This window comes from Bombina bombina, chromosome 10 (genome assembly GCF_027579735.1).
Source record: "Bombina bombina isolate aBomBom1 chromosome 10, aBomBom1.pri, whole genome shotgun sequence".
NCBI classification, from domain to species: domain Eukaryota; kingdom Metazoa; phylum Chordata; class Amphibia; order Anura; family Bombinatoridae; genus Bombina; species Bombina bombina.
Genome location: NC_069508.1, coordinates 130648166 through 130674936, shown reverse-complemented (window position 1 = coordinate 130674936; position 26771 = coordinate 130648166). Strand labels below are relative to the sequence as shown.

At 37.5% G+C, this 26771-nt stretch overlaps 1 protein-coding gene and 1 long non-coding RNA gene across 2 annotated transcripts in view; one reads left to right on the top strand and one right to left on the bottom strand.

Moving 5' to 3' along the window:
• NEXN (nexilin F-actin binding protein) overlaps window positions 1-8553 on the top strand; it is a 187902-nt gene extending 179349 nt beyond the window's left edge. Inside the window, 5 exon segments of the mRNA XM_053693184.1 lie at window positions 8079-8110; window positions 8112-8205; window positions 8207-8236; window positions 8238-8291; window positions 8293-8553. Of these exon segments, the coding sequence (XP_053549159.1) occupies window positions 8079-8110; window positions 8112-8205; window positions 8207-8236; window positions 8238-8291; window positions 8293-8553 (471 nt within the window).
• A 12036-nt stretch (window positions 8554-20589) lies between these two features.
• LOC128640881 (uncharacterized) lies at window positions 20590-23853 on the bottom strand. The gene is made up of 2 exons (XR_008399407.1): window positions 22672-23853; window positions 20590-22097 (listed from the first exon to the last, which is right to left on the bottom strand). It is a non-coding gene; the product is annotated as an uncharacterized LOC128640881 (long non-coding RNA).
• Window positions 23854-26771: the final 2918 nt, after the last annotated feature.

The window sequence follows — 26771 nt, the reverse complement described above, 5'->3', positions numbered from 1 at the left end:
CCCTCAGGGATCGAAAATGTGGGGTAAAAGCTTCGATTTGGACCAAAACCTACACCAGGCCCCTCAGGAGTTAGAGCTTGCTAATCAAACTAACTGCGCACCTGAGGTGTGAAAATAGACCCCGCCCATCTCACTCGAGGTCTCCATAGCCTTACAGAACCTCACCAGAGTGGTTATAACTAGCCATGTGGGTTTTGAGACCCAAACGTTAAGCCATGTGTGCCCTTAATAAAGCTGCCCAAAACGTTATTGCCCACAAAAACGTTAAAGCACTCCCAAGTCAAAAAACGTTTGCAATTCAGTGTCAACCATATTTGTAATTGGCCCCATATGCAGGCTAAGTAATGCCCTTATTTTAGCTCTAGGATTACTGCTTACCCTTACCCTCCTGGGTATAATGTCAGCCTTTCTGAAAAACAGTCTCTCCAGAAAAATATGACTGAACATACCTCATTGCTGCATAGCATGAAACCGTTCCTCACACTGAAGTTTCCTATACTCCTCAGCCTCTGTAGGAACAGCAATGGATCTTAGTTACAAATGCTAAGATCATCATCCTCCAGGCAGCAGTCTTCATCCATCTGCTGCCTGAGAGTAATATAATAACACCACCGTGTACCATTAAAATAAACTCTTGGCTTGAAGAAATTAAAAACATAATTTATGCAAGAACTTACCTGATAAATTCATTTCTTTCATATTAGCAAGAGTCCATGAGCTAGTGACGTATGGGATATACATTTCCTACCAAGAGGGGCAAAGTTTCCCAAACCTTGTAATGCCTATAAATACACCCCCTCACCACACCCACAATTCAGTTTAACGAAATAGCCAAGAAGTGGGGGGTGATAAGAAAGGAGCGAATGCATCAAAATAAAAGGAATTGGAATAATTGTGCTTTATACAAAAAAAATCATAACCCCCACAAAAAGGGTGGGCCTCATGACTCTTGCTAATATGAAAGAAATGAATTTATCAGGTAAGGTTCTTACATAAAATATGTTTCTTTCATGTAATTAGCAAGAGTCCATGAGCTAGTGACGTATGGGAATAAGCAGATACCCAAGATGTGGAACTTCCACGCCCCAAGAGTCACTAAGAGGGAGGGACAAAATAAAGACAGCCAATTCCGCTGAAAAATTAATCCACTACCCAAATCAAAAGTTTTAATCTTATAATGAAAAAAACTGAAATTATAAGCAGAAGAATCAAACTGAAACAGGTGCCTGAAGTACTTTTCTACCAAAAACTGCTTCAGAAGAAGAGAAAACATCAAAATGGTAGAATTTAGTAGAAGTATGCAAAGACCACCAAGTTGCTGCTTTGCAAATCTGATCAACAGAAGCTTCATTCCTAAAAGCCCAGGAAGTAGAAACTGACCTAGTAGAATGAGCCGTAATCCTTTGAGGCAGGGACTTACCCGACTCCACATAAGCATGATGAATCAAAGACTTTAACCAAGACGCCAAAGAAATGGCAGAAGCTTTCTGACCTTTCCTGGAACCAGAAAAGATAACAAATAGACTAGAAGTCTTTCTAAAATCTTTAGTAGCTTCAACATAATATTTCAAAGCTCTCACTACATCCAAAGAATGTAAAGATTTCTCCTTTGAATTCTTAGGATTAGGACACAATGAAGGGACAACAATTTCTCTACTAATGTTGTTAGAATTCACAACCTTAGGTAAAAATTGAAATGAAGCCCGCAACACCACCTTATCCTGATGAAAAATCAGAAAAGGAGATTCAAAAGAAAGAGCAGATTACTCAGAAACTCTTCTAGCAGAAGAGATGGCCAAAAGGAACAAAAAACTTTCCAAGAAAGTAATTTAATATCCAGAGAATACATAGGTTCAAACGGAGGAGCCTGTAAAGCCCTCAGAACCAAATTAAGACTCCAAGGAGGAGAGATTGACTTAATGACAGGTTTGATACAAACCAAAGCCTGTACAAAACAATGAATATCAGGAAGATTAGCTATCTTTCTGTGAAAAAAACAGAAAGAGCAGAGATTTGTCATTTCAAGGAACTTGCAGACAAACCTTTATCCAAACCATCCTGAAGAAACTGTAAAATTCTAGGAATTCTAAAAGAATGCCAGGAGAATTTATGAGAAGAACACCAAGAAATGTAAGTCTTCCAGACTCGATAATAAATCTTCCTAGACACAGATTTACGAGCCTGTAACATAGTATTAATTACTGAGTCAGAGAAACCTCTATGACTAAGAATCAAGCGTTCAATTTCCATACCTTCAAATTTAATGATTTGAGATCCTGATGGAAAAATGGGCCTTGAGATAGGTCTGGTCTTAATGGAAGTGTCCAAGGTTGGCAACTGGCCATCCGAATGAGATCCGCATACCAAAACCTGTGAGGCCATGCTGGAGCCACCAGCAGTACAAACGAACGTTCCATTAGGATTTAAGAAATTACTTTTGGAATAAGAACTAGGCGGAAAGATATAGGCAGGATGATAATTCCAAGGAAGTGACAACGCGTCCACTGCTTCCGCCTGAGGATCCCTGGATCTGGACAGATACCTGGGAAGTTTCTTGTTTAGATGAGAGGCCATCAGATCTATTTCTGGAAGTCCCCAGATTTGAACAAACTGAAGAAATACCTCTGGGTGAAGAGACCATTCGCCCGGCTGTAACGTCTGGCGACTGAGATAATCCACTTCCCAATTGTCTATACCTGGGATGTGAACCGCAGAAATTAGACAGGAGCTGGATTCCGCCCATACAAGTATCCGAGATACTTCTTTCATAGCCTGAGGACTGTGAGTCCCACCGATTGACATACGCCACGGTTGTGACATTGTCTGTCTGAAAACAAATAAACGATTCTCTCTTCAGAAGAGGCCAGAACTGAAGAGCTCTGAAAATCGCACGGGGTTCCAAAATGTTGATTGGTAATTTCGCCTCCTGAAATTCCCAAACCCCCTGCGCTGTCAGAGATCCCCATACAGCTCCACAACCTGAAAGACTCGCATCTATTGAGATCACAGTCCAGGTTCAACGAACAAACGAAGCCCCTTGAATTAGACGATGGTGATTTAACCACCAAGTCAGAGAAGATCGAACATTGGGATTTAAGGATATTAATTGAGATATCTTTGTATAATCCCTGCACCACTGGTTCAGCATACAAAGCTGGAGTGCTCTCATGTGAAAACTAGCAAAAGGGATCGCGTCCGATGCAGCAGTCATGAGACCTAGAATTTCCATGCACAAAGCTACCGAAGGGAATGATTGAGACTGAAGGTTTCGACAAGCTAAAAACAACTTCCGACGTCTCTTTTCTGTTAGAGATAAAGTCATGGACACTGAATCTATTTGAAAACCCAAAAAGGTTTCCTTTGTCTGAGGAATCAAGGAACTCTTTGGTAAATTGATCCTCCAACCAGGTCTTTGAAGAACCACCACAAGTTGATACGTATGAGATTCTGCAGAATTTAAAGACTGAGCAAGTACCAAGATATCGTCCAAATAAGGAAAAACCGCAATACCCTGTTCTCTGATGACAGATAGAAGGGCACCGAGAACCTTTGAAAAGATCCTTGGAGCTCTTGCTAGGTTAAACGGAAGGGCAACAAACTGGTAATGCTTGTCTAGAAAAGAGATCTCCTGGAACTGATAGTGATCTGGATGAATTGGAATCTGAAGATATGCATTCTGTAAGTCTATTGTAGACAAATTATGCCCTTGCTGAACAAAGGCAGAATAGCCCTTATAGTCACCATTTGAATGTTGGGTATCCTTACATAACGATTCAATATTTTTAGATCCAGAACTGGTCTGAAGGAATTCTCCTTCTTTGGTACAACGAATAGATTTGAGTAAAACCCCCAAGACCCCGTTTCCAGAACTGGAACTGGCACAATTACCCCCAGCCAACTCTAGGGTCTGAAACACATTTCAGAAAATGCCTGAGGCCTTCTCTGGGTTTTACTGGAATGAGAGAGAGGAAATAATCTTCTCACCAAAGGCGGCCTTACCTTGAAACCTATTCTGTACCCTCTGTGAAACAATGTCTCGGAATCCAAAGACTGTGAATCTATTGATCCAAATATCTTTGAAAAATCGTTAACCTGCCCCCTACCAGCTGTGCTGGAATGAGGGCCACACCTTCATGCGGATTTGGGAGCTGGTTTTGACTTTCTAAAAGGCTTGGATTTATTCCAGACTGGAGAAAGCTTCCAAATGGAAACCGTTCCTTTAGGGGAAGGGTCAGGCTTCTGTTCCTTATTCTGGCGAAAGGAACGAAAACGATTAGCAGCCCTGTATTTACCTTTAGATTTTTTGTCCTGAGGCAAAAAGGTTCCTTCCCCCCAGTAACAGTTGAAATAATAGAATCCAACTGCGAACCAAATAATTACCTTGGAAAGAAAGAGAAAGCAAAGTTGACTTAGAAGTCATATCTGCATTCCAAGATTTAAGCCATAAAGCTCTTCTAGCTAAAATAGCTAAAGACATATCTGACATCAATTCTAATGATATCAAAAATGGCATCACAAATAAAGTTATTAGCATGTTGAAGTTTAACAATGCTATAAGCATTATGGTCTGATACTTGTTGTGCCAAAGCCTCCAACCAGAAAGTGGAAGCTGCAGCAACATCAGCCAAAGAAATAGCAGGTCTAAGAAGATTACCTGAACATAAATAAGCTCTCCTTAGAAAGGATTCAAGCTTCCTATCTAAAGGATCCTTAAAGGAAGTACTATCCGCTGTAGTAATAGTAGTACGTTTAGCAAGAGTAGAAATAGCCCCATCAACTTTAGGGATCTTGTCCCAAAATTCTAATCTATCAGATGGCACAGAGTACAATTTCTTAAACCTTGGAGGAGTAAATGAAGTACCCAGACTATTCCATTCCCTAGAAATTACATCAGGAACTGGAAAAACTTCTGGAATAACTACATGAGGTTTAAAAACCGAATTTAGACGCTTAGTAGATCTAGTATCAAGAGGATTAGACTACTCCATATCTAATGCAATCAATACTTCTTTAAGTAAAGAACGAATAAACTCCATCTTAAATAAATATGAAGATTTGTCAGTGTCAATATCTGAGGCAGAATCTTCTGAACCAGAAAGATCCTCATCAGAAACAGATGTCAGAATGATGGCGGTCACTTAAAAAATCATCTGAAATATGAGAAGTTTTAAAAAAGACCTTTTACGTTTACTGGAAGGAGGAACAACAGACAGAGCCTTCCTAATAGAATTAGAAACAAATTCTTTTACATTAACAGGGACATCCTGAACATTAGATGTTGAACGAACAACAACAGGTAATGGATTATTACTAATGGAAGCACAATCTGCATTAGAAAATTTATCATGACAGTTATCACAAACTACAGCCGGAGGAACAGTTACCAAAAGTTTACAACAGATGCACTTAACTTTGGTAGAACCAGCATCAGGCAGCGTTTTTCCAGAAGTAGATTCTGATCCAGGGTCAGGTTGAGACATCTTGCAATATGTAATAGAAAAAACATAAAGCAAAATTTTCAAATTCCTTAAATGACAGTTTCAGGAATGGGAAAAAATGCCAAACAAACAAGCTTCTAGCAACCAGAAGCAATGAAAAAGTGAGATTAAAATAATGTGGAAAGAGGTGGAGACAAAAATGACGCCCACATTTTTGGCGCCAAGACGCCCACATTATTGGCGCCAAGTACAACGCCCATATTTTTGGCGCCAAGAATGATGCCACATCCTGTGACGCCGAAAAAATGACGCCCACATTTTTTGGCGCAAAAAAAACATTGAAACACGTATACGCGAAAAATGACAACTTCGAACAAACTTCCGGCGTCAATTAGGGCGCCGGAAATGACAACATTTTGCGCCAAAAAGTTTGCGCCAAAAATGATGCAATAAATTTAAGCATTTTCAGCCCCCGCGAGCCTAAGCCCGCAGGGAAAAAAGTCAAATGAAAATTTTAAGGTAAGAAAAAAATATTTATTCATATGCATTATCCCAAATAATGAAACTGACAGTCTGAATAAAGGAATACTGATTATCCTGAATCATGGCAAATATAAGTTTTAAGACATATATTTCGAACTTTACATATAAAGTGCCCAACCATAGCTTAGACTCAGTGTCATAAATAAAAGACTTACTTACCCTAAGACACTCATCTACATATAGTAGATAGCCAAACCAGCACTGAAACGAGAATCAGTAGAGGTAATGGTATATAAAAGAGTATATCGTCGATCTGAAAAGGGAGGTAGGAGAAGAAATCTCTACGACCGATAACAGAGAACCTATGAAATAGATACCCTAGAGGAAGACCATTGTATTCAAATAGGTAAAACTCTCTTCACATCCCTCTGACATTCACTGCACTCCGAGAGGAAAACCGGGCTCCAGCCTGCTGCGAAGCACATTTCAACGAAGAATCTAGCACAAACTTACTTCACCACCTCCATGGGAGGCAATGTTTGTAAAACTGAATTGTGGGTGTGGTGAGGGGGGGCATTTATAGGCATTTTGAGGTGTGGGAAACTTTGCCCCTACTGGTAGGACTGTATATCCCATATGTCACTAGCTCATGGACTCTTGCTAATTACATGAAAGAAACTAATATTTTATTACCTCTTTCAATTTACCCTTCCTAGTACTTAGAGTAGGCAAAGAGAATGACTGGGGGTGGAGCTAAGGGAGGAGCTATATAGACAGCTCTGCTGTGGTGCTCTTTGCCACTTCCTGTTAGCAGGAGAATAATATCCCACAAGTAAAGGATGAATCTGTGGACTCGTCTTACCTTTATAGAAGAAATAGTACTCACTGGCACCATTTTAAAATAAAGTTAAGTGGGAGGGATATTTGAGCCTTTGGCTGGTGTGTCTTTGCCTCTTAGCTAGGTGTTGTATTTCCCAACAGTAAGAAATTAAGTGGTAGACTCTTCTCTGCCTTATGGAAAGAATTTTTTTTGCGTGAGGTAAAGCTAACTTTACGTGCCTTTGTGGTAGTGTAAAAATCATTAAATGGGCTACTATTTTTTTATTTTATTTTTGCTGGTTGAGGGAAAACATTTTTAGTTACTTTAATACGCCAATCACTCTACTTTCAGTTAAGAAACTGCCTATTTTAGGTTTTAATTATCCTCGGCAAAAAGGGATATGGTGAGAACTAGGTTTCGACATGCCAACACCCATTTCTTTATAGAAATTAAAGGACTACATAGAAACTAAAAAAATATTTATCCTGGCCTAGCCCTTCCTAGCTTAAAACTGTATAATATTGCTACGCTAGCTAAATTTGCATTTGATTGGCTAACCGATTCAAACTGCTTCTCGACAATTGAACTAGAAGAACAATGCATTGCCCCGTTTTCTTTAAAAGCGGTCGTGCATAATGTAATTAAACATCTTCCCCCTAAAATTAAATCATTATCTTCGGTTAAAAACATAATAGTGGCCTGGCAGAAATTCTGTAAAATTTTAGAAGTTGATCCTCATTTCGACAGGAGAAGCCCCATTCCCTCTCCCCTAATTTTTTTTTTTTTCATTTTTTTTCCCCGAAGGATGGTTAAGACGATCAACCTAAGTATTAGGAGTTTTGGGTAGTTCTAATTTTTTGGTCAATGTTTATCTAACATTTTGATTTCTACTGTATCCCAGAAGGGGTCTTTCTTTTTTGTATAAGTAAATCTTCCTAAGAGATGACAATCGAATATGTTGTAATGTTCATTTGACAAAATATGTATATGTTTTCATTTGGTTAATGGTATCCTATAAGGTATTTGTATTTTCGATTATGTTTCATGTATGATTTTTACCACCAAAGTGGTTATTTTATTTTTCATCCCGTTCTTTTTTTTCGATTGTCTTATTTTGTCTTTTTAATTTTATTACTGTAAAATTTTGTCTTTTTAATTTTATTACTGTAAAAGTACCCAATAAAAATGAATTTAAAAAATTTTTTTTATCCTATTTAATGAATATTAAAAAAACAAAAATGCTGAAATATTCAGACTAATCTGATTTAAATATATTAACATTTAATGCCCTTAGACCCAAGCACAATATTTAAAATAGACTTTTTTTTAACTTACAGAAAAAAGAAGAGGATGATGAAGATGAAGCAAGCCATTAATGGGTCACAGTATGAAGATGAAGAACTTGCTCGGTCTGGAAGCACCCTGGTTTTAAAAAAACCCCTAAAAAATATGTCTGTTGTAGATGTGTGAAGCAGTACGGTATACAGTTAAAATAAACAGGGGAACCAAAACCTCAAGTTACATGGTGGTTTGAAGGTGAAATGCTACAGGGACTGTGAAGACTATCAATATATCGAAAGAGGGGAAACCTTACTGCCTCTACTTACCGGAAACATTTCAGAAGATGACGGCGAATACATGTGCAAAGTAGGTGAACAGCAGAGGAAACAGCAGCTAGCAGCTGTATTCTCAGACATAGAAAGTAAGAGCCTTGCCTTAATCATGTTGAAAGGCATCTCTAATGAAACTTATCTTAAACTTTCTATTCTCATTCTCTCCCTTTTCGTTTCTTGCTCTGCTGATGACTATTAACATCCCTGCTTGAATCTGGCGATTTCTTCCTTTGACTCATTGCATCTATGTTTCTTCAGTGAGGCCAAAATTAATCTACATCTGGCATTCATGCTTTGACAAAACATTACCTTTACATTGCAAGGTGTTGCCAAGTAGATAGATGCCCGAAAAGTCTAAATGGTATCCTGCACATAGCCAAAGTACACAATGAAGCTTAAGTATACTTAAGCTGCATATCACCAACAAATGTCAAATGATCTTTTATACTTGTGCTTTTATGTTTTATTTAATATTTGTATGCAAGACCTCATTTAAGTTTGATTAAGGTACATTTAGTTTACTTTTATACAGCAAGATCTTTTTCTATTGTTGAATAAAAAAAATAAAAATCACAAAACAAAGAATTCCATACAGTGCAACATGAAAATATTTCAGATGGAGAAATAAAGACCACAAAATAGGTAATCAAGCTTTACAATTTATTCAGATTTATTTATGTTGAAAATGGTAAGCAAACATTCAAAAAACCAAAATGCACAGAAGAGCTTGGTCGAGATCGTTAACAGGTTCTTCACAAGAAATTAACATTTGTAACTACAATAAAAAGGTCATTTGTCAACCTACTTTGTATGAGTATTTAATAAAAATTAAAAAAAGGAACTGGACTAAAGCTCTACATCTGATTCTAATCTAATTCATATAAGCACACCTCAATCTCTTAGCCAATAATTAGCCAAAGTTGGTGACGTAAATGTATATAGGATTCAAAGTCTACTGCACTAGCCTATAGAAACATGAAACCATGCACAGAGTTGCCCGTTAAAGAGTTGCAGCCATAGATGAACATCAGCGTTTATTTCCTAATAGTGCTACAAAAGCTTTGTGTTTAAAGGGATATTAATCAGTGGTCATTTGATAATTACATGTTTAATCAAAGTAAACAGATTGTGTAAAACAGCATACTTCTTGCTAGTTCTCCTTGCAAAATTAGCACTTAGAATTTCTTACTGTAGCCCCTGCTCCCAGTATGAACAGTCCCAGTGGAACATTCCTTCTGGTAGTTCCTGAGCAAATCTGACGTGTTTATCTAGTCTATTCACTAAAGGACCACTATATACAGTAGAATTGCATAAACATTAAAGGGACAGTTCTAGGCAAAAAAAAACCCTCTCATGATTCAGATAGAGCATGTAATTTTAAACAATTTTCCAATTTACTTTTATCACCAATTTTGCTTTGTTCTCTTGGTATTCTTAGTTGAAAGCTCAACCTAAGGAGGTTCATATGCTAATTTCTTAGACCTTGAAGGCCACTTCTTTTCAGAATGCATTTTAACATTTTTTCACCACTAGAGGGGTGTTATTTCATATAGATTACACTGTGCTTGTGCATGTGAAGTTATTTGGGAGCAGGCACTGATTGGCTAAACTGCAAGTCTGTCAAAAGAACTGAAATAAGGGGGCAGTTTGCAGAGGCTTAGATACAAGGTAATCACAGAGGTGAAAAGTATATTAATATAACTGTTGGTTTATGCAAAACTGGGGAATGGATAAAAAAGGGATTATCTATTTTAAAATAAAAATTCTGGTGTAGACTGTCCCTTTAAGTGCATAATAAGACAATGCAACAAACTCTTACTCTGAATTACACAAAAGCAGTAATTATTTTCTACCAAATTTACTTTTTCTCCCCCATTTGCCAGCCCCCTGTACCCATGTGACAGACATCAGCCAGACTAGTATAGGTATAACCTGTGAGTTGTGCACATGCTCAGGAGGAGCTGGTGCCTCAAAAAACTGCATATAAAAAATTGGAATATGAAATTCTTAAAATTGTACGCTCTTTCTAAATCATGAAATATTTTCACTTGAGTGTCCCTTTGACAAAAAAAAAAATGTAAAAATCCATATTAAACAGAAGAACAGATATTGAAAGGATTTCTATAAAAAGACAAAAGCTGTTGGTACATACTTAGAACAATGAAATAATGTTTAATATCCCTTTAAAAGGCAAATATATATATATATATATTTATATATATATACTATATTATATATATATCATATATATTCCTCAAGCAGACTGACACGTTCAGACCCTTAGATTCGTGTGTGCGTTAGATTTAGGAGTATGTTCCCTTTAAAACACCAATTAGAAAATCTGACATGAGAGAGTCACCCATGGAGTAGGGACAGGGGATCCTTGAGGAAATGTTTGCATTGCTGTTAAGCTAGCTATCCAGAAACAAAACCGGTTCAAATAAAGATTAGATGATACTCTCGTTCTGGCTGTGGCCTACCAAACCACTTGTCAAAATTTGCAAACATCAGGGTTCACAGGCCCTTAAAGGAACACAGGTTAAATTAAATTTTCATGATTCAGATACAGCATGTAATATTAAACAACTTTCCAATTTACTTCCATTAAAACTAAAATTGTTCACAGCCTTTTATATTTACACTTTGAGTCACCAAATCCTACTGAGCATGTGCAAGAATTCACAGACTATACGTATATGCATTTTGTGATTGGCTGATTGCTATCACATGGTACAAGGGGAGTGGAAATATACATAACTGAAATTTGTTATTAAAAAAATCTAATACTCATTTGAAGTTCAGTGCTATTGCGTTGTCTTGTTATCTTGCATTTGTTGATTATGCAAATCTAATGTGTTTGACTGGTCCTTTAAGTAAATAGTTATACAAATCATTGGTGGTCAGAAGCAAAAAAAATATGCACGTCCATTTTTAGCCCATTATCTTGAGATAAAAAATTAAATACTGTAGCAGCAGCATGTACTCATCTCAAGTGAAAGCATGCTTCACTTATGTCCTATGCATTTTATAAGATTATAAAGGCCTTAAATTTGGCATGGTGGGCTATGATATCTAGGGATTGTGGCTGAATGGGAATTTGTTTTCTGACCTCCAGACACTTAAAGGGACAGTCAAGTTAAAAAAAAAACTAACTATAAAACATTTTATAATTCAAATAGGACATGTAATTTTAAATAACTTTCCAATTTACTTTTTATCACCAATTTTGCTTTGTTCTCTTGGTATTCTTAGTTGAAAGCCTAAACCCTAGGAGATTCAAATGCTAATTTCTTAGACCTTGAATGCTGCTCTAGTGGTGAAAAACTGGCAAATGCTTTCAGATTAGAGGGCATTAGTTCATGTGTTTCAGATATAACATTGAGCTCACGCACATGAATTTACCGAGCAGTAAGCACTGATTGGCTAAAAGTGCAAGTCTGTCAAATGAACTGATAAGGGGGCAGTCTGCAGGGGGCAAAATGTGTATTATAACCTTATGCAAAAATGGGGAATGGGTACATAAAAGGGAATATCTATCCTTTTTAAACAATAACCGTTCTGGTGTTGACTGTCCCCTTTAAGACACAGTTTGGAGCAAATCTGGAAAAGCAAACAGAACTGCCATCTCGCTGCCAGAAAATCTTAATAGTTGTTATGGTTTATGCTCTGCTCGGCGTATTGTGATCACAAGATATGTAGAACATACACACACAAAACCACACCTGTATGGGTTTATCAAATCGCTTGAACAGTAAATAAGTCAATCTCAACATATGGCTAGGTATCAAACCCTAACTCCATTTAGCAATAAAAATATATGCTATGCAGATAAGGAAAATACAAAAAAAAACAAAACAAGCCTAGCCATTCTGCCCTGGGGATCATCTGTCCTCACTGAAGAGGCAAAAACGTTCTAGGGGGCAAACAATGCACATTTTAAATTTGACAAATGTTCTTGAATTATTTAAACCAAATTGTTAGTGAAGGGCATTAAACTACAGTGAAGGGGAAACATTTCAAACGTTGAAGCATAGAAAATAAGCCATGTTTTTTGTTTTACTATAAAGGACTTTAATAATTATGCCTCAAATATGTTTTAGCAATAATTTTGAAAAGAGGGTCCCAAGGAAAACCGTTTGGGGGGTCTCTGCTTGCGTAGAGGGCAGTCAACTTGGGTCGTTAAAAGGAGGCAATGTCCTCAAAAGTTTTACACATTACGGAGGTCAAAGTAGTACACAAACGGAACTGGCCTTCAGAGTTCTATCAATATGAGACCCTTAAAAGGACATAAAACCCCCCAAAATGTCATGATTCAGATAAAGCCATACAATTTTATTCAACTTTCCAATTTACTTCTAAACCTACCCTCCTTTTCAAAAACAAAGGACTCACAAGAAAAATTTAATAGAAGTCTGCACGTGTCTGCAGTATTACTCTAGCAAGAGCACTATGATGGCAGCACTATTTCTCCTTCATGTAGTACTCCAGACATGTGCACCGATCACCTATCTAGATACCTCCAACAAAGAAACAAAAACTAATTTGACATAGAAGTAAATTTGGGGCAGGGGGAAAAAATACTCTATCTGAATCATAAAAGAAAAGAATGTTGCCCTTTCATCTCCCTTTAGCATAAGATTTTAATGTCTTCCTGATAAGACTTAAATGCCAGGAACTTAAACAGGACTTGTACAATTCACTACGGTCAGTCTTATAAGACTGCCTCAAGTCAGTCCTCCTAAGATACCATGCTGTGTTTGAAAAACTGGACAAAAACATTTTATGCTTACCATGATAAATGTATTTATTTCTTGACACGGTGAGACCACGGATCATCTAATTACTATTGGAATATCACTCCCCTGCCCAGCAGGAGGCGGCAAAGAGCAGCACAGCAAAGCCTGTTAAATATCACCTCCCTTCCCTCTCCAACCCCAGTCATTTGACCGAAGCAAAGGAGAGAAAAGGAAGCAACAAGGTGCAGAGGTGTCTGAAGTTTATAACAAAGAAACCCTTTGAGAAAATCTGGGAGCTGTGGCAAAGGCCGAATGTTAGAGCCACAAACTGAAGTGTTTGTCTAGAAATGCAAACCTCAGAAACTTGTGATGGTCCCTTTGGATGGGGAACATGCAGGTACGCATACTTTAAATATACTGTTGCGATAAATTGAGGCCTCTTGAACGCAAGGAAGAATGGAACAAATAATTTCATCTTGAAAGATGGTACTCTGAGGAATTGTTTAGACTTGAGATCTAAAATTGGAGTCTGGTCTGAAGGTTCCCTCTTTTTTTTAGGAACCACGAACAGATTGGAATAAAATCCCAGACCCTGATCCTGCATTTGAACAGGAACTAATCACTCCCAGATCGGAAAGATCTTGAACACAGTGTAAGAATGTCCCTCTAACTGGTCTACAGATAAATCTTGAGAGAAGAAACGTGCCCCTGGGAGGAACAATTTTGAACTCTAGCTTGTATCCCTGGGACACAATGTCCACCGCCCAGGGATCCTGAACATCTCAAACCCAGGCCTGAGCGAAGGATAGTCTGCCACCCCCACAAGATCCGGTCCCGGATTGGGGACAGACCCTTCATGCCGAGTCATTTGGCGGGCTTCTTAGCTTGCTTTCCCTTTGTTCCACAGCTGGTTGGACCTCCAGGAAGGCTTGGACTGTTTTTGTTTTGGAGAGGAAGGCTTGCCCTTAGAGTAATTTTCATTCCTTTCGAAATGTCAACGTACCTTCTGCTTATTCCTTTTATCCTGAGAGAGGAAATGACCTTTTCCTCCCGTAATGTCGGAAATGATCTCAGCCAGACCCGGCTCAAACAAGGTCTTCCCCTTGTAAGGGATCGCCAAAAGCTTAGACGAAACATCTGCAGACCAGGATTTCAAATATAAGGATCTTCGAGCCAATACGGCAAAATCAGAAATTTTTGTTCCTAGTTTAATAACCTGTAGGGAGGCATCCGTAATAAAGAAATTGGCCAGCTTAAGGGCCTTGATCCTACATGGATTTCTTTGAGAGGAGTGTGTCCAAATAGAATCAGAAAAAGCATAACATTAGTATGCTGCCGCACTAGTGACGGTAGCAATACACACCGCAGGTTGCCATTGTAAACCCTAGTGTACATACATTTTCTTTAGTAACCCCTCTAATTTGTCCATAGGGTCCTAACAGGAACCACTCTTCTATGGGAATAGTGGTCCTCTTAGCAAGCGTGGAAATTGCCCCTTCCACCTTGGGTACCGTCTGCCAAGACTCCTTGATAGAGTCTGCTATAGGAAACTTCTTAAATATAGGGAGGGATGGAGAAAAAGGGATAACTGGTCTCTCCCATTTCCTAACAATCTCTGTAGCTCGATCTGGTACAGGAAAAACCTCCACCATGGAAGGTATATCAAAATACTTGTTTAGTTTACTCTACTTCTTAGGACTGACTACGACGGTAGTGTCGGAGTCGTCCAAGGTAGCTAAAACCTCCTTAAGTAACAAATGGAGGTGTTCAAGCTTAAACCTGAAAGAAACAACTTCAGTATCAGCCAAAGGAATTACACTGTCTGAATCTGAGATTTCACCCTCAGATGCTACCGAAGTATCTCCCTCAGATTTCTGGAAGGGGACATTCGGAATAGCCACGACTGTCGGCAACCTTATTCACAGATTGTTTACATTTCCTCTTGCGCTTTCCCTGCAGCATGGGAAAAGCAGACAATGCATCAGATACCGCTGAGGACATTAGGGAAGCAATGTCTTTAAAGGTAACTCCAGGTCGAGTAAAAGAGGAAGCGCAGGGCACTGGTTGTGTGGACGATGAATTTTGGGACGTATGAGGAGAAAGCTGCGGCATATCATGAACATTGTCAGAAGACTCCTGAACAGCATCCACCCTAGACAATGTTGGCTCAGGAAAAAAGTCTATCCCTGTAATGTAAAGTTCTCTCAATATATGAGGAACAGAAAGGGATTAGTAGTTCCACATTAGCATTAAAACATAAAGTACATGTAACATCTTGCAGGGCCTCTTGGTCCATCTTTATTCACCAACAGGATAAATAGGCAGAACTCTTATTTTATTTAGAAGTTAGCCAACAAAAATAATGTCACTGTTCCTTTAAATTTTAAAATTTAACATATTTTTATTGCTGAAAAAAATAAAGCAAGTAGCACAAAAACCACTCCGGACAACCTCTACACCTTAGCTTTGCTAAGGTGCTTACCTGCCTGACAGCGGAGTGATTATCTTCTTAGAAAATCCGGACTTAACTGCTATTCTTTTCAAAGTGAGGACCGGTAACTTATTCAGCTAGTGTCTGACGCAGCTGTTATTCCGCTCCACAACAGGAAATGAAGGGGGGAAAAAAGGCACGCAACAAATGCTGACTCAGCTAAACCCGCCCATCATGGGCAGAACACTGCTAACCTCCGGATCGGCTACAAGTAATACCAAAGCCGCAGGGAGTACAGTAATATACAAAACACCACCTCAGAGCCATATCTCCTCGTCCCCAGTGCCTGCTATTGCTGCCCATATTAAAAAATCCTCCCAGCAATAGGAGAATGTTTCTTGTCCCATCATATTGTAGAGTGCCATCATTATTTTCTGCAATTTGTGTCCCAGAAAAAAAAGTTAGCACTTACCTTTAGACTTCTGCCAGGCTGCATGGCAGCTCACTAGGTTTCCCTCACATGGACCTGTGGATAAAAACAGACTGAGTAATCTTACTCAGGCTTGCACGAATAGGGCAGCATTAAATACATGGAAGGCACAGTGAGGATTGTACCCCACAAGTTCCCATTGCTCTACTGAGACTGATATGGACTACGGCTACACCCTAGAAGAAAGCAAAACAATCTTGCACTGCTTAAAAAATAAAATCTTGCTTGAAGAATCTGTCTTTCCAATACCTAACTTTACCACTTCCTTGCTCGTAACGTAGGCAAAGAATGACTGGGGTTGGAGAGGAAGGGAGATGATATTTAACAGCTTTGCTGTGGTGCTCTTTGGCCCGTTCCTGCTGGGGCAGGAGGGATATTCCCCCAATAGTAATTTTAGACGTGGACTCACGTGTGTCATTAGAAGAAAGGGGATCTGTGGAGCAGAAATACACCACAGTGACCCTGCTGGCAGCTTATGGGTGTTTTCAAGGCTGGTTGTGGGTGTGTCTGATCATAAAACTAGAATATCTCCATGCCTGTACAGCTAGAGATTAAAGGGACACTGAACCCAAAATTTCTTTCGTGATTCAGATAGAGCATGAAATTTTAAGCAACTTTTATAATTTACTCCTATTAAATTTTTCTTCATTCTCTTGCTATCTTTATTTGAAATGCAAGAATGTAAGTTTAGATGCTGGCCCACTTTTAGTGAACAACCTGGGTTCTTACTGATTGGTGGATAAATTAAGTCCACAATAAAAAAGTGCTGTTCCAGAGGTCTGAAACAAACAAAAAAAGCTTAGATGCCTTTTTCAAATAAAGATAGCAAGAGAAACAATAGGAAGTAAATTAGAAAGTAGCTTAAAATTGCATACTCTATCTGAATCACAAAAGAAAAAATTTGGCTTCAGGTGTCCCTTTAAAGTGAACCAAATGATTCTATATCTATAACGAGACACTGAAAAAGCCTTACTAAGCAAAGCTAAGACTAGCAGATTGACAACAGAGGTGGTATGAGGCGCCCGAAGTAAGGAAAGCAGCACCAAAGACCAATTCAAGGACAGTTTGGCTAGGACAGATTTTTAGCAGACACACAAGGAAAACCATGGAAGCAATGCTTATACATACCAGGCCATAAAAATGAGTACTTAACTATATAAAAATACATTTTGGGGGGCTAACAATTTAAAAACAAAACATGTATGAGCTGCCACTAATTGTGTAATGAATGCAACAAACTTGCATGCTACAATAACCAAAATGCATGAGGATAGGAAGTGTAGTCCTTCTTTCCTGCCATAAACTACAGTGGGCTCATGTTACAGCACTGACCTCTGTAGGAAATCATGTGAAGGCTGCTATCCATATCACTGGGTCCCCAAATCTAAAAGTGGACTATATGGACTGTGCAAGTTACCCTGTAGGTAGGGGAGTTTTTGTACATAACTGTAGTGATTTTTTTTTTTTTTTTTTTTTTATGTCTGAGAAGTGGTGGTGGGCCCTGTTTAACTGCTTCTTATAAGTTTCTGCCACTCTTTCAATTGGATAGCATACTATGATTCAAATATCCAAGATCAAACAATTTGTGTAATGTCATAAACGTGAGAATTTATTTTTAAATTAATTTGCAACTGGTATGGTTTGCCATTGTAAAATAAATGAAAATGACATAAAATAGCCTAAGCTTCTAGAGTGGAAAAGCACAAGCTTATGTAAAAAAATCCTAGTTTATTCGCACCAATTTTGAGGGGAAGCTTATTTACAACTAGGGCTGCTCACATTCTGGTGTTTACATGTACATGATAATCATCTTATTTGCTGAATGCCAAAAGTACAAACAAAAGATCAAGATACATAAATTCCCCCCAAAAAAATAAATCAGACTTTGTAGCATCCATCATTGTAGATTTATGAAAACACAAAAATAAAAAACAAACACCTTACACTATATTACCTATTACGCCAAGTTAAAACCATGGAAAACTAGAAAATTTATAAAATGGATTTAATTTTTAGCTAAATTCAACAAATATATATTGAAACTACTGTGAATTCATTCTTCTTTTAACAGTGGGCAAGTAGAGTCTGAAGAGACCATTTTCCACTGGACGAAAATGCATCTCATTTATGACATTTGTTATATTCACATTTAGATAAAATCTGTGCTAACATTTCGAAAGCAAACAGTTGTAATAGGTAATAGAAAATACAATAGTAACTTACTATTTCAAGTGATTGTAAAGTTTAATGAATAAGTGCCTGGTATTTAAAAATATTCTTAAAAACAGGGGCACTTTAATTCATTAAACTTTACAATGACAAAAAAAAAAAAAAACACACAAGCTTACCATTGCGTTATGGAAAACAGACCACCAATCCTCCCACCCGCATCTCCTACTGTAGTCAGCATATCTAGGACGACTCCGGCTTCCTCATATTGTTGCATGCCCCACAAGCTGGACACCAAAGGGGGCAATACAACGATTAAAGAAAGCCAAATTAGTCATCGATCTGCTCAATACAATAGATGTAGGCCGAGGATTGGCAGTATGTTTTCCATAACGCAAGAGTATTAAAAAAAAAAAAAAAAAAAAAGAAGTCATTCTAAAGTTTAATGAATTAAAGTGCCCATTTATTATTTTTAGTTACCAGACACTAATTCCTTAAACTCTACAATCACAAAGTAATTTGTAACTCAATTCTATATTATCAGTTTGATTTAAAGCAACTTGTAGGATAAGCAAGAAAACACATTTTTACAGTTCTTTAAAAAAAAAACGGGGCAGTTTGTTTATTCTACACTTCTATATACAAAGCACATTGTATAGTTCATACATCTTGAGGATTCCTGTGTGAGAAATACATGTATCAACCCCAGCCTTGGTGGTAAACTCCCATTTATGAATACAGATCTAGAATGTTGTGATATTTTAGATGTTTAATTCATAAGTTATTTATGACACAATATAAAACTTACATAGCGCTGCAATTCAAATTCCCTGCACTCAAGCAAGCCATTTCAAAAGTCATTTTTTGTGAGAAAAGTTTCAGGCACTTTTGTCGTGGCTATAGAGTGCATGATAGGATAACTATTCTAGCCGTTCGTTCACAGAAAGAAATTACGTTTTAAATGGGCGGCCAGAGCTTAGGGTATTTGAATTGCAGGGCTAGATTAAACTAAAATATCGCCGACATACAGGATCGGTTTTCTTAAAGGAGAGAGTTTACCATCACTAAGATAAAAAAATATGTCTAATTTCAAAATGTTTAATTAAACATTTAAACTTAGAGAAAAGTTATATGGATTGTGGTTTAAAACAAACTGCATTGGTAATTCCAAAAAGTAAAAAAAAAAAAAAAAAAAAAAAAAAAAAAACACACTTCGATTTACACACAAAACTAACTAGGTTTGATAAAACATGGGATAAAGGGAAACTAAACATCAGTTTAGTAAAATATCACATTATGTAACTTGAGTATATTTCAATATATAAATTTAAAATACTAAAAATAAGTCTGGGCTATTAAAAAAAAAAAAAAAAAAATATTAATTCATTAGTTAACTCCTATTCTAATACACAAATGGATTTCCATTTTTGGGAGTCTCAAGACAATTCAGTCAAGCAGGCACAGTAAAAATACTATGATCATTTGCACTAATCAGGAATTTAACACCAAAATACTTACACAGCACTGTGAATCTGCAGATAGGTAAATTTTAGACAACCTTTAGGATTCACAAAAACTTTACATAGAAAAATAAAGCATAAAATAAGGCTTGTCCCAACGTTCTAGCCCAGTGAGCTTCTAAGACAAACGTTTTGGGATCTTTCTCCTTGATCCCCCCCCACCCAGGTCAGGCCAAAAAAAAAACAAGTAATTCTAAGCCCCCGCAAAAACTTGGCCCATCTAAGCCACCCCCCCCAAAAGTGTGAAGCACAGAAGAGTCAGATTTTTGGAGATTTTTTCAAATCATGGATATCCTACACAAAATTCTGGTCTCCAGCCCATAAGGTAAGTGTTGGGCAAGCCTGCTTAAACTGTAAATAAAATTAAATTTTTTAAATATCTATAAAGTAGCTAAAAAGTATATCTTCACTATTTCACTTCACAATGGAGCTGTTGCTAACTCAGTGGCAAAACGGCTGATACACTACTTTACCATGTACAACAACATTGACTGGTCCACTGGTATGGTTGGGGATATAGCGAAATTGATTGCATTTTAAGGCTACAGTTTTTAAATACTGTCAAGGACCCATCAAAAAAAATTAAGTTCTAAAGCAGGCACTCAAACTTGGCCAGAGGTTTTGGAACTACATTTCCCATGATGGTCAACCAGCTGATATGCTGACTCCGCATCATGGAAAATGTAGTTCCAAAACCTCTGGAGGGTCAAGTTTGAGAATGTCTGCTCTAAAAACTATAAATTAGTGCACACTCCTTTTTGAGAGGTTTGGGCTTGGCAAAGTATCAATCCTGAAGTTAAGGGTGTAGTAAAGGTAAAATTCAGAAAATAAAAAGCAGTGATTTTGAATGAAGTGCAGTTTTTTTGAAAACTAAGTGAAAGTCATGCTCAACAAGCATAAAGCTTTATTAAGGCCCTTTAAATGCTCCTTCATAACAGATTTTTGTTTAAAGCTACAGAAGTGTTTAAAAGCACATTCAAATTACAAATGCTGAATCCTTATTTCCTGGCTTGACAATGAAACGGTTTTATCAAAATAACCACATATTTGCAACTATGGAACCACAGAGAACATTTTAGGAGTCTAGGAATATTTTTACTTGGAGATTAAAGAAAAATATGGCAGTGATTCCTAGGATTTTTATCAAGCTTTAATTTTTTGTACACAATCAATTTACACAGATCCAATTACCGTAAATGTGTAAAATGGATAATTGAGTGCCTAAACTCAATATACGATGATGATAGTGATTAACACCTCAAATGTCACATTGGGTACAAGTTTCTCAAAACCGTCTTAGCAGCAGATAACACGCATAAGCAACCCACTGTAAAACAACCAGTTGAAAACTATGCCAAGTCCACATGCTCTGAAAAAGGGGGATAGCCTATATTAGTTCTCACTAAGAAAGTCATAAAAGTAAAAAAATCTAAAGGCTCTTAAAGAGGAAAAAAATGAAATATAAATTTCTAGTTCTCAATAGAACATATTTGTTTTAAAACTGATCTAGATCTGGGAAGTGTAATATATATATTTGTTAGTTAAAGGGACATGATACACTTTCTTTTCATAAATGTTTTGTAGATTTATATAGCCCATAGTTTTTTTTTTTTTAATGTATAGTTTTGCTTATTTTTAAATAACATTGCTCTGATTTTCAGACTCCTAACCAAGGCCCAAAGTTATGAGAATACCGTCAGCTACCTTCTCCAGCTTGCTTTTGTTTGTGTAAAGGGTCTTTTCATATGCAAAATGGAGGGGGAGGGTCTTATTTCCCAATTGCAGTGGGCTTTCCAGCTACCTTTTCAACAGAGCCAAGTTTTTAAACAGTTTTATACCGGAATTTATATCAGTATCTGGGAATCTTATTCTTTATAGTAGTGTCTATTACATGCAGTTATATGAAAATGAGTGTATACTGTCCCTTTAAGGTAAATTGCCATTGATATTGTAACAGTATATAGAGAGCAGTTTAATATAACTCTTTAAGTACAGAAAACAGTAAATCCTTCCTACAAAATGTGAATCACAAATGTACTGCACAGCAATATTTCAGCTAACAGTCCTAAAGTAAAAAAACAAAACAGTATGCCATCAAGTGTTCTAGAGATACACACAAAATAGAAAAAAATATTAAATGCCTCCGAACAACTATTTTAGATTAATGTAAAGTGAAAAAAGCATGAATAGTGATCAAAAACAGTAACTTGCACTATTATGCATTGTTATACATTTCTGAATATTATGCCAATTTTACCTTCTACATGGAGCCCTTCTACGGTCCATGCGCATCGGCTCACCAATGGCATACACTGAAAGGATTCCTCCTTATGGGTGGTAACTATCTCAGGACCTTATTCTATGAGCTATGATTTGGTGCTTGCAGCATCTTCAGCACTGTGTGTGAAAATGAAGGCAGGAATTTTGAAAATTCTTTTAAATGCAGTAAGTAATCAGGACTTCAGAAATAGAAAAGCATGAGCATATTAAGAAAATGCAAAATTCTATGATGACAGGCTTGTCTGGTCAAACATTAAAAATAAAATAGTAAATAAAGGTCTTCCTAACAATCTGTAAATATAATGCAGTGCACACTTCATCACATGACGATAATATGTATATATTATCATTCTTGAGGTTATGGTACATATGTAGCATTTAACAGTCTAAACCAATGTATAATTCCTTCAAGGGAATTAATCATACTATAGCATATTATGGCAAAATAAAATCTGTACTAACAAAAAAATAAAATAAAATAAAAGTAAAGTATAATTAAAACAAAATGTATTTTTTTTTAAAATATACACACAATAAAACACGTATGCTGGGAATAGGGAAAAATCAGTACTGCCCACTTAGATTATACATATTCTAGTAATCCAATAATAAAAAATAAAGCAAATTTTGGCATAAACAACCACAATTTACAGGGACAACATCAATTGAAACTTCCTTAGGTTGTGCTTACCTGGTGCTTTTTGCAGCAGAACCTAAGGTGGAAGATCTGGAAAGGCACTGTGAAGTATAAATATTTCACTGTTTCCAACTAAGATATTTTAGACCTGAAATGAATTAGAGCAACAGCCTCCAACTGTAAATTGTTATAAAATGCCTTCTAAAGTGTTACAGCATTTTGACCATAAATGTACCCAAAGCAAGGTCATGCAAGTTACATGGCATATTTAACTTTCATGCCTATAATATTTATATAGTGAACTGCATTTTTAATATTGTAAACAAATAAAAAAAGTTTCTCAAATATAAAACATTGCCAATTTTCATTCTTGATTTTGAAAGAGCATAAACAGAAAAAAAAAGAAAAAAAGACAACCACCTATTTTAAAGCCTACCACAAAATAAAGATTACACAATTAAACTGATCCAAAACAAACGTCCATAACCAGATAATTTCAAAATCATAAAAGGCATACCAGATACAAAATTAATATTTGCTCAATAGACGTCACAAGACAGTAATCTAAAACTAAGCCCACATATTGAATATACTTACCTACATACACAAAAATTAACTAAACTTTTTTTAATCTAACCAACATTCTTTTCAACGAACCAGTATAATTTTACAGATTAATTCAGGTACTTACAGTGAAATGCTCCACGATGGAACACAAAATGACTGAAATAGTTCTCACCTATAGGGCTACAGATCTACTTGTACAAACCTGCACTTTGTGGCAAGAAATTGAATTAGACTGAAATTGCAAACGTTCAAGGGCTAACCAGTGTGTGTGTATACACATGTGATATATACACACATACATATAAACAGTGTTCTCCACAGAAGATTTTTCCAGCCAGGTGGAGGCAGTAATATTTTCATGCTATCCAAAGAACAAAATGCATTTAATAATTTGTGCAATTTTATTAGCAGCTAAATTAAGCTTAATATTGGCTAAACTTTTAGCCGGCAGGTCAGTAAAATCAGCCGGGTGTTGCACCTGCTAAAAAGGTCCTGGGAGAACACAGATTATATATAAAATCAGCCGGGTGTTGCACCTGCTACAAAGGTCCTGGGAGAAAACATAATTTATGCTTACCTGATAAATTTATTTCTCTTGTAGTGTATCCAGTCCACGGATCATCCATTACTTGTGGGACATTCTCCTTCCCAACAGGAAGTTGCAAGAGGATCACCCACAGCAGAGCTGCTATATAGCTCCTCCCCTCATTGCCATATCCAGTCATTCGACCGAAACAAGACGAGAAAGGAGAAACCATAGGGTGCAGTGGTGACTAGTTTAATTAAAATTTAGACCTGCCTTAAAAGGACAGGGCGGGCCGTGGACTGGATACACTACAAGAGAAATAAATTTATCAGGTAAGCATAAATTATGTTTTCTCTTGTTAAGTGTATCCAGTCCACGGATCATCCATTACTTGTGGAATACCAAAGCTAAAGTACACGGATGATGGGAGGGACAAGGCAGGAACTTAAACGGAAGGAACCACTGCCTGTAGAACCTCTCTCCCAAAAACAGCCTCGAAGAAGTAAAAGTGCCAAATTTGTAAAATTTTGAAAAGGTGTGAAGCGAAGACCAAGTCGCAGCCTTGCAAATCTGTTCAACCAGAGGCCTCATTTATAAAGGCCCAGGTGGAAGCCACAGCTCTAGTAGAATGAGCTGTAATCCTTCAGGGGGCTTCTGTCCAGCAGTCCTCATAGGCTAAGCGTATTATGCTCCGAAGCCAAAAGGAGAGAGAGGTTGCAAAGCTTTTTGACCTCTCCTCTGTCCAGATAAACAGGGCAGATGTTTGACGAAAATCTTTAGTAGCCTGTAAGTAAAACTTCAAGGCACGGACCTACGTCCAGATTATGCAAAAGACGTTCCTTCTTTGAAGAAGGATTAGGACACAATGATGGAACAACAATCTCTTGAATTGATATTTCTGTTAGAAACCACCTTAGATAAAAACCCAGGTTTAGGTACGCAGAACTACCTTGTCTGAATGAAAAATCAGATAAGAGAATCACAATGTAAGGCCAGATAACTCAGACTCTTCGAGCCGAGGAAATAGCCATCAAAAACAGAACTTTCCAAGATAAAAGTTTAATATCAATGACATGAAGGTGTTCAACGGAACTCCCTGAAGAACTTTAAGAACAAGTTTAAAGCTCCACGGGGGAGCAACAGTTTTAAACACAGGCTTAATCCTAACCAAAGCCTGACAAAATGCCTGGACGTCTGGAACTTCTGCCAGACGCTTGTGCAAAAGAATAGACAGTAGCAGAGATCTGTCCTTTTAAAGAACTAGCTGATAAGCCTTTGTCCAAACCCTCTTGGAGAAAGGACAAATATCCTAGGGGAATCCTAACCTTACTCCATGAGTAACTCTTGGATTCACACCAATAAAGATATTTTACACCATATCTTATGGTAGATTTTCCTGGTGACAGGCTCTCCTGCGCCTGTATTAAGGTATCAATGACTGACTCGGAGAAGCCACGCCTTGATAGAATCAAGCGTTCAATCTCCATGCAGCTCAGTCTCGAGAAAGTAGATTTGGATGATTGAAAGGACCTTGTATTAGAAGGTCCCTGCCTCAGAGGCAGAGTCCATGGTGGAAGAGATGACATGTCCAACTAGGTCTGCATAGCAGGTGCTGCGTGTCCACGCAGGCGCTATCAGAAATCACTGATTGCCTCTCTCTGTTTGATTTTGGCAATCAGTCGAGGGAGCAGAGGAAACACATAGGCCAGGTTGAAGAACCAAGGAGCTGCTAGAGCATCTATCAGCGTTGCTCCCCGGGTCCCTGGACCTGGATCCGTAACAAGGAAGCTTAGCGTTTCTGGCGAGACGCCATTAGATCCAGTTCTGGTTTGCCCTTTTTTAAACAGTCACAACAACTGCCACAGCTCTACTTTGGCTTTTTTACCTCCCTCAATATGACTTTTGAGCCTTCTGAGCCCTTCAGAGAAGTCCTGGATCATGCAGGAAGAAGCTGGATGTCTGTCTAATTTTTGCTGTGCAAAAAAACGCCAAAATAGGCCCCTCCCACTCATATTACAACAGTGGGAAGCCTCAGGGAACTAGGCAAAATTCAAGCCAGCCATGTGGAAAAACTAGGCCCAATAAGTTTTATCACCAAACATATGTAAAAAAAAACGATTAAACATGCCAGCAAACGTTTTAAATTACACTTTTATATCTTTTAGAGTATGTATCTCTATTAATAAGCCTGATACCAGTCGCTATCACTACATTTAAGGCTTTACTTACATTACTTCGGTATCAGCAGCATTTTCTAGCAAATTCCATCCCTAGAAAAATATTTTAACTGCACATACCTTATTGCAGGAAAACCTGCACGCTATTCCCCCTCTGAAGTTAACCTCACTCCTCAGAATATGTGAGAACAGCAAAGGATCTTAGTTACTTCTGCTAAGATCATAGAAAACGCAGGCAGATTCTTCTTCTACATACTGCCTGAGATAAACAGTACTACTCCGGTACCATTTAAAAGATAACAAACTTTTGATTGAAGAAATAAACTAAGTATAAAACACCACAGTGCTCTTACGACCTCCATCTTAGTTGAGAGTTGCAAGAGAATGACTGGATATGGCAGTGAGGGGAGGAGCTATATAGCAGCTCTGCTGTGGGTGATCCTCTTGCAACTTCCTGTTGGGAAGGAGAATATCCCACAAGTAATAGATGATCCGTGGACTGGATACACTTAAGAGAAATATATATATATATATATATATATATATATATATATATATAAATATATATATATATATATATATATATATATATATATATATATATATATATATATATATATGAGAAAAGAGAGAACACCACTCCTGAGATAGAATAACTTCCATGCCTGTTCATTTATATTGCAACTCAGGGTGCGCATTCTTTTAGCACACTATGCCCCTTCACAGAGAAAAAATATCCTGTAGCATATCAGTCCTGATCCTGCCCAATGACAGTCCAGCGCCGAAATACCAGGCAATTCTTGAACATGCATGGAAGTTATTCCAGCTTCTACTCTCTCATGGAGTGCTGTTCTCTCTCTTTCGAATTTTATGCAAATGCTCTT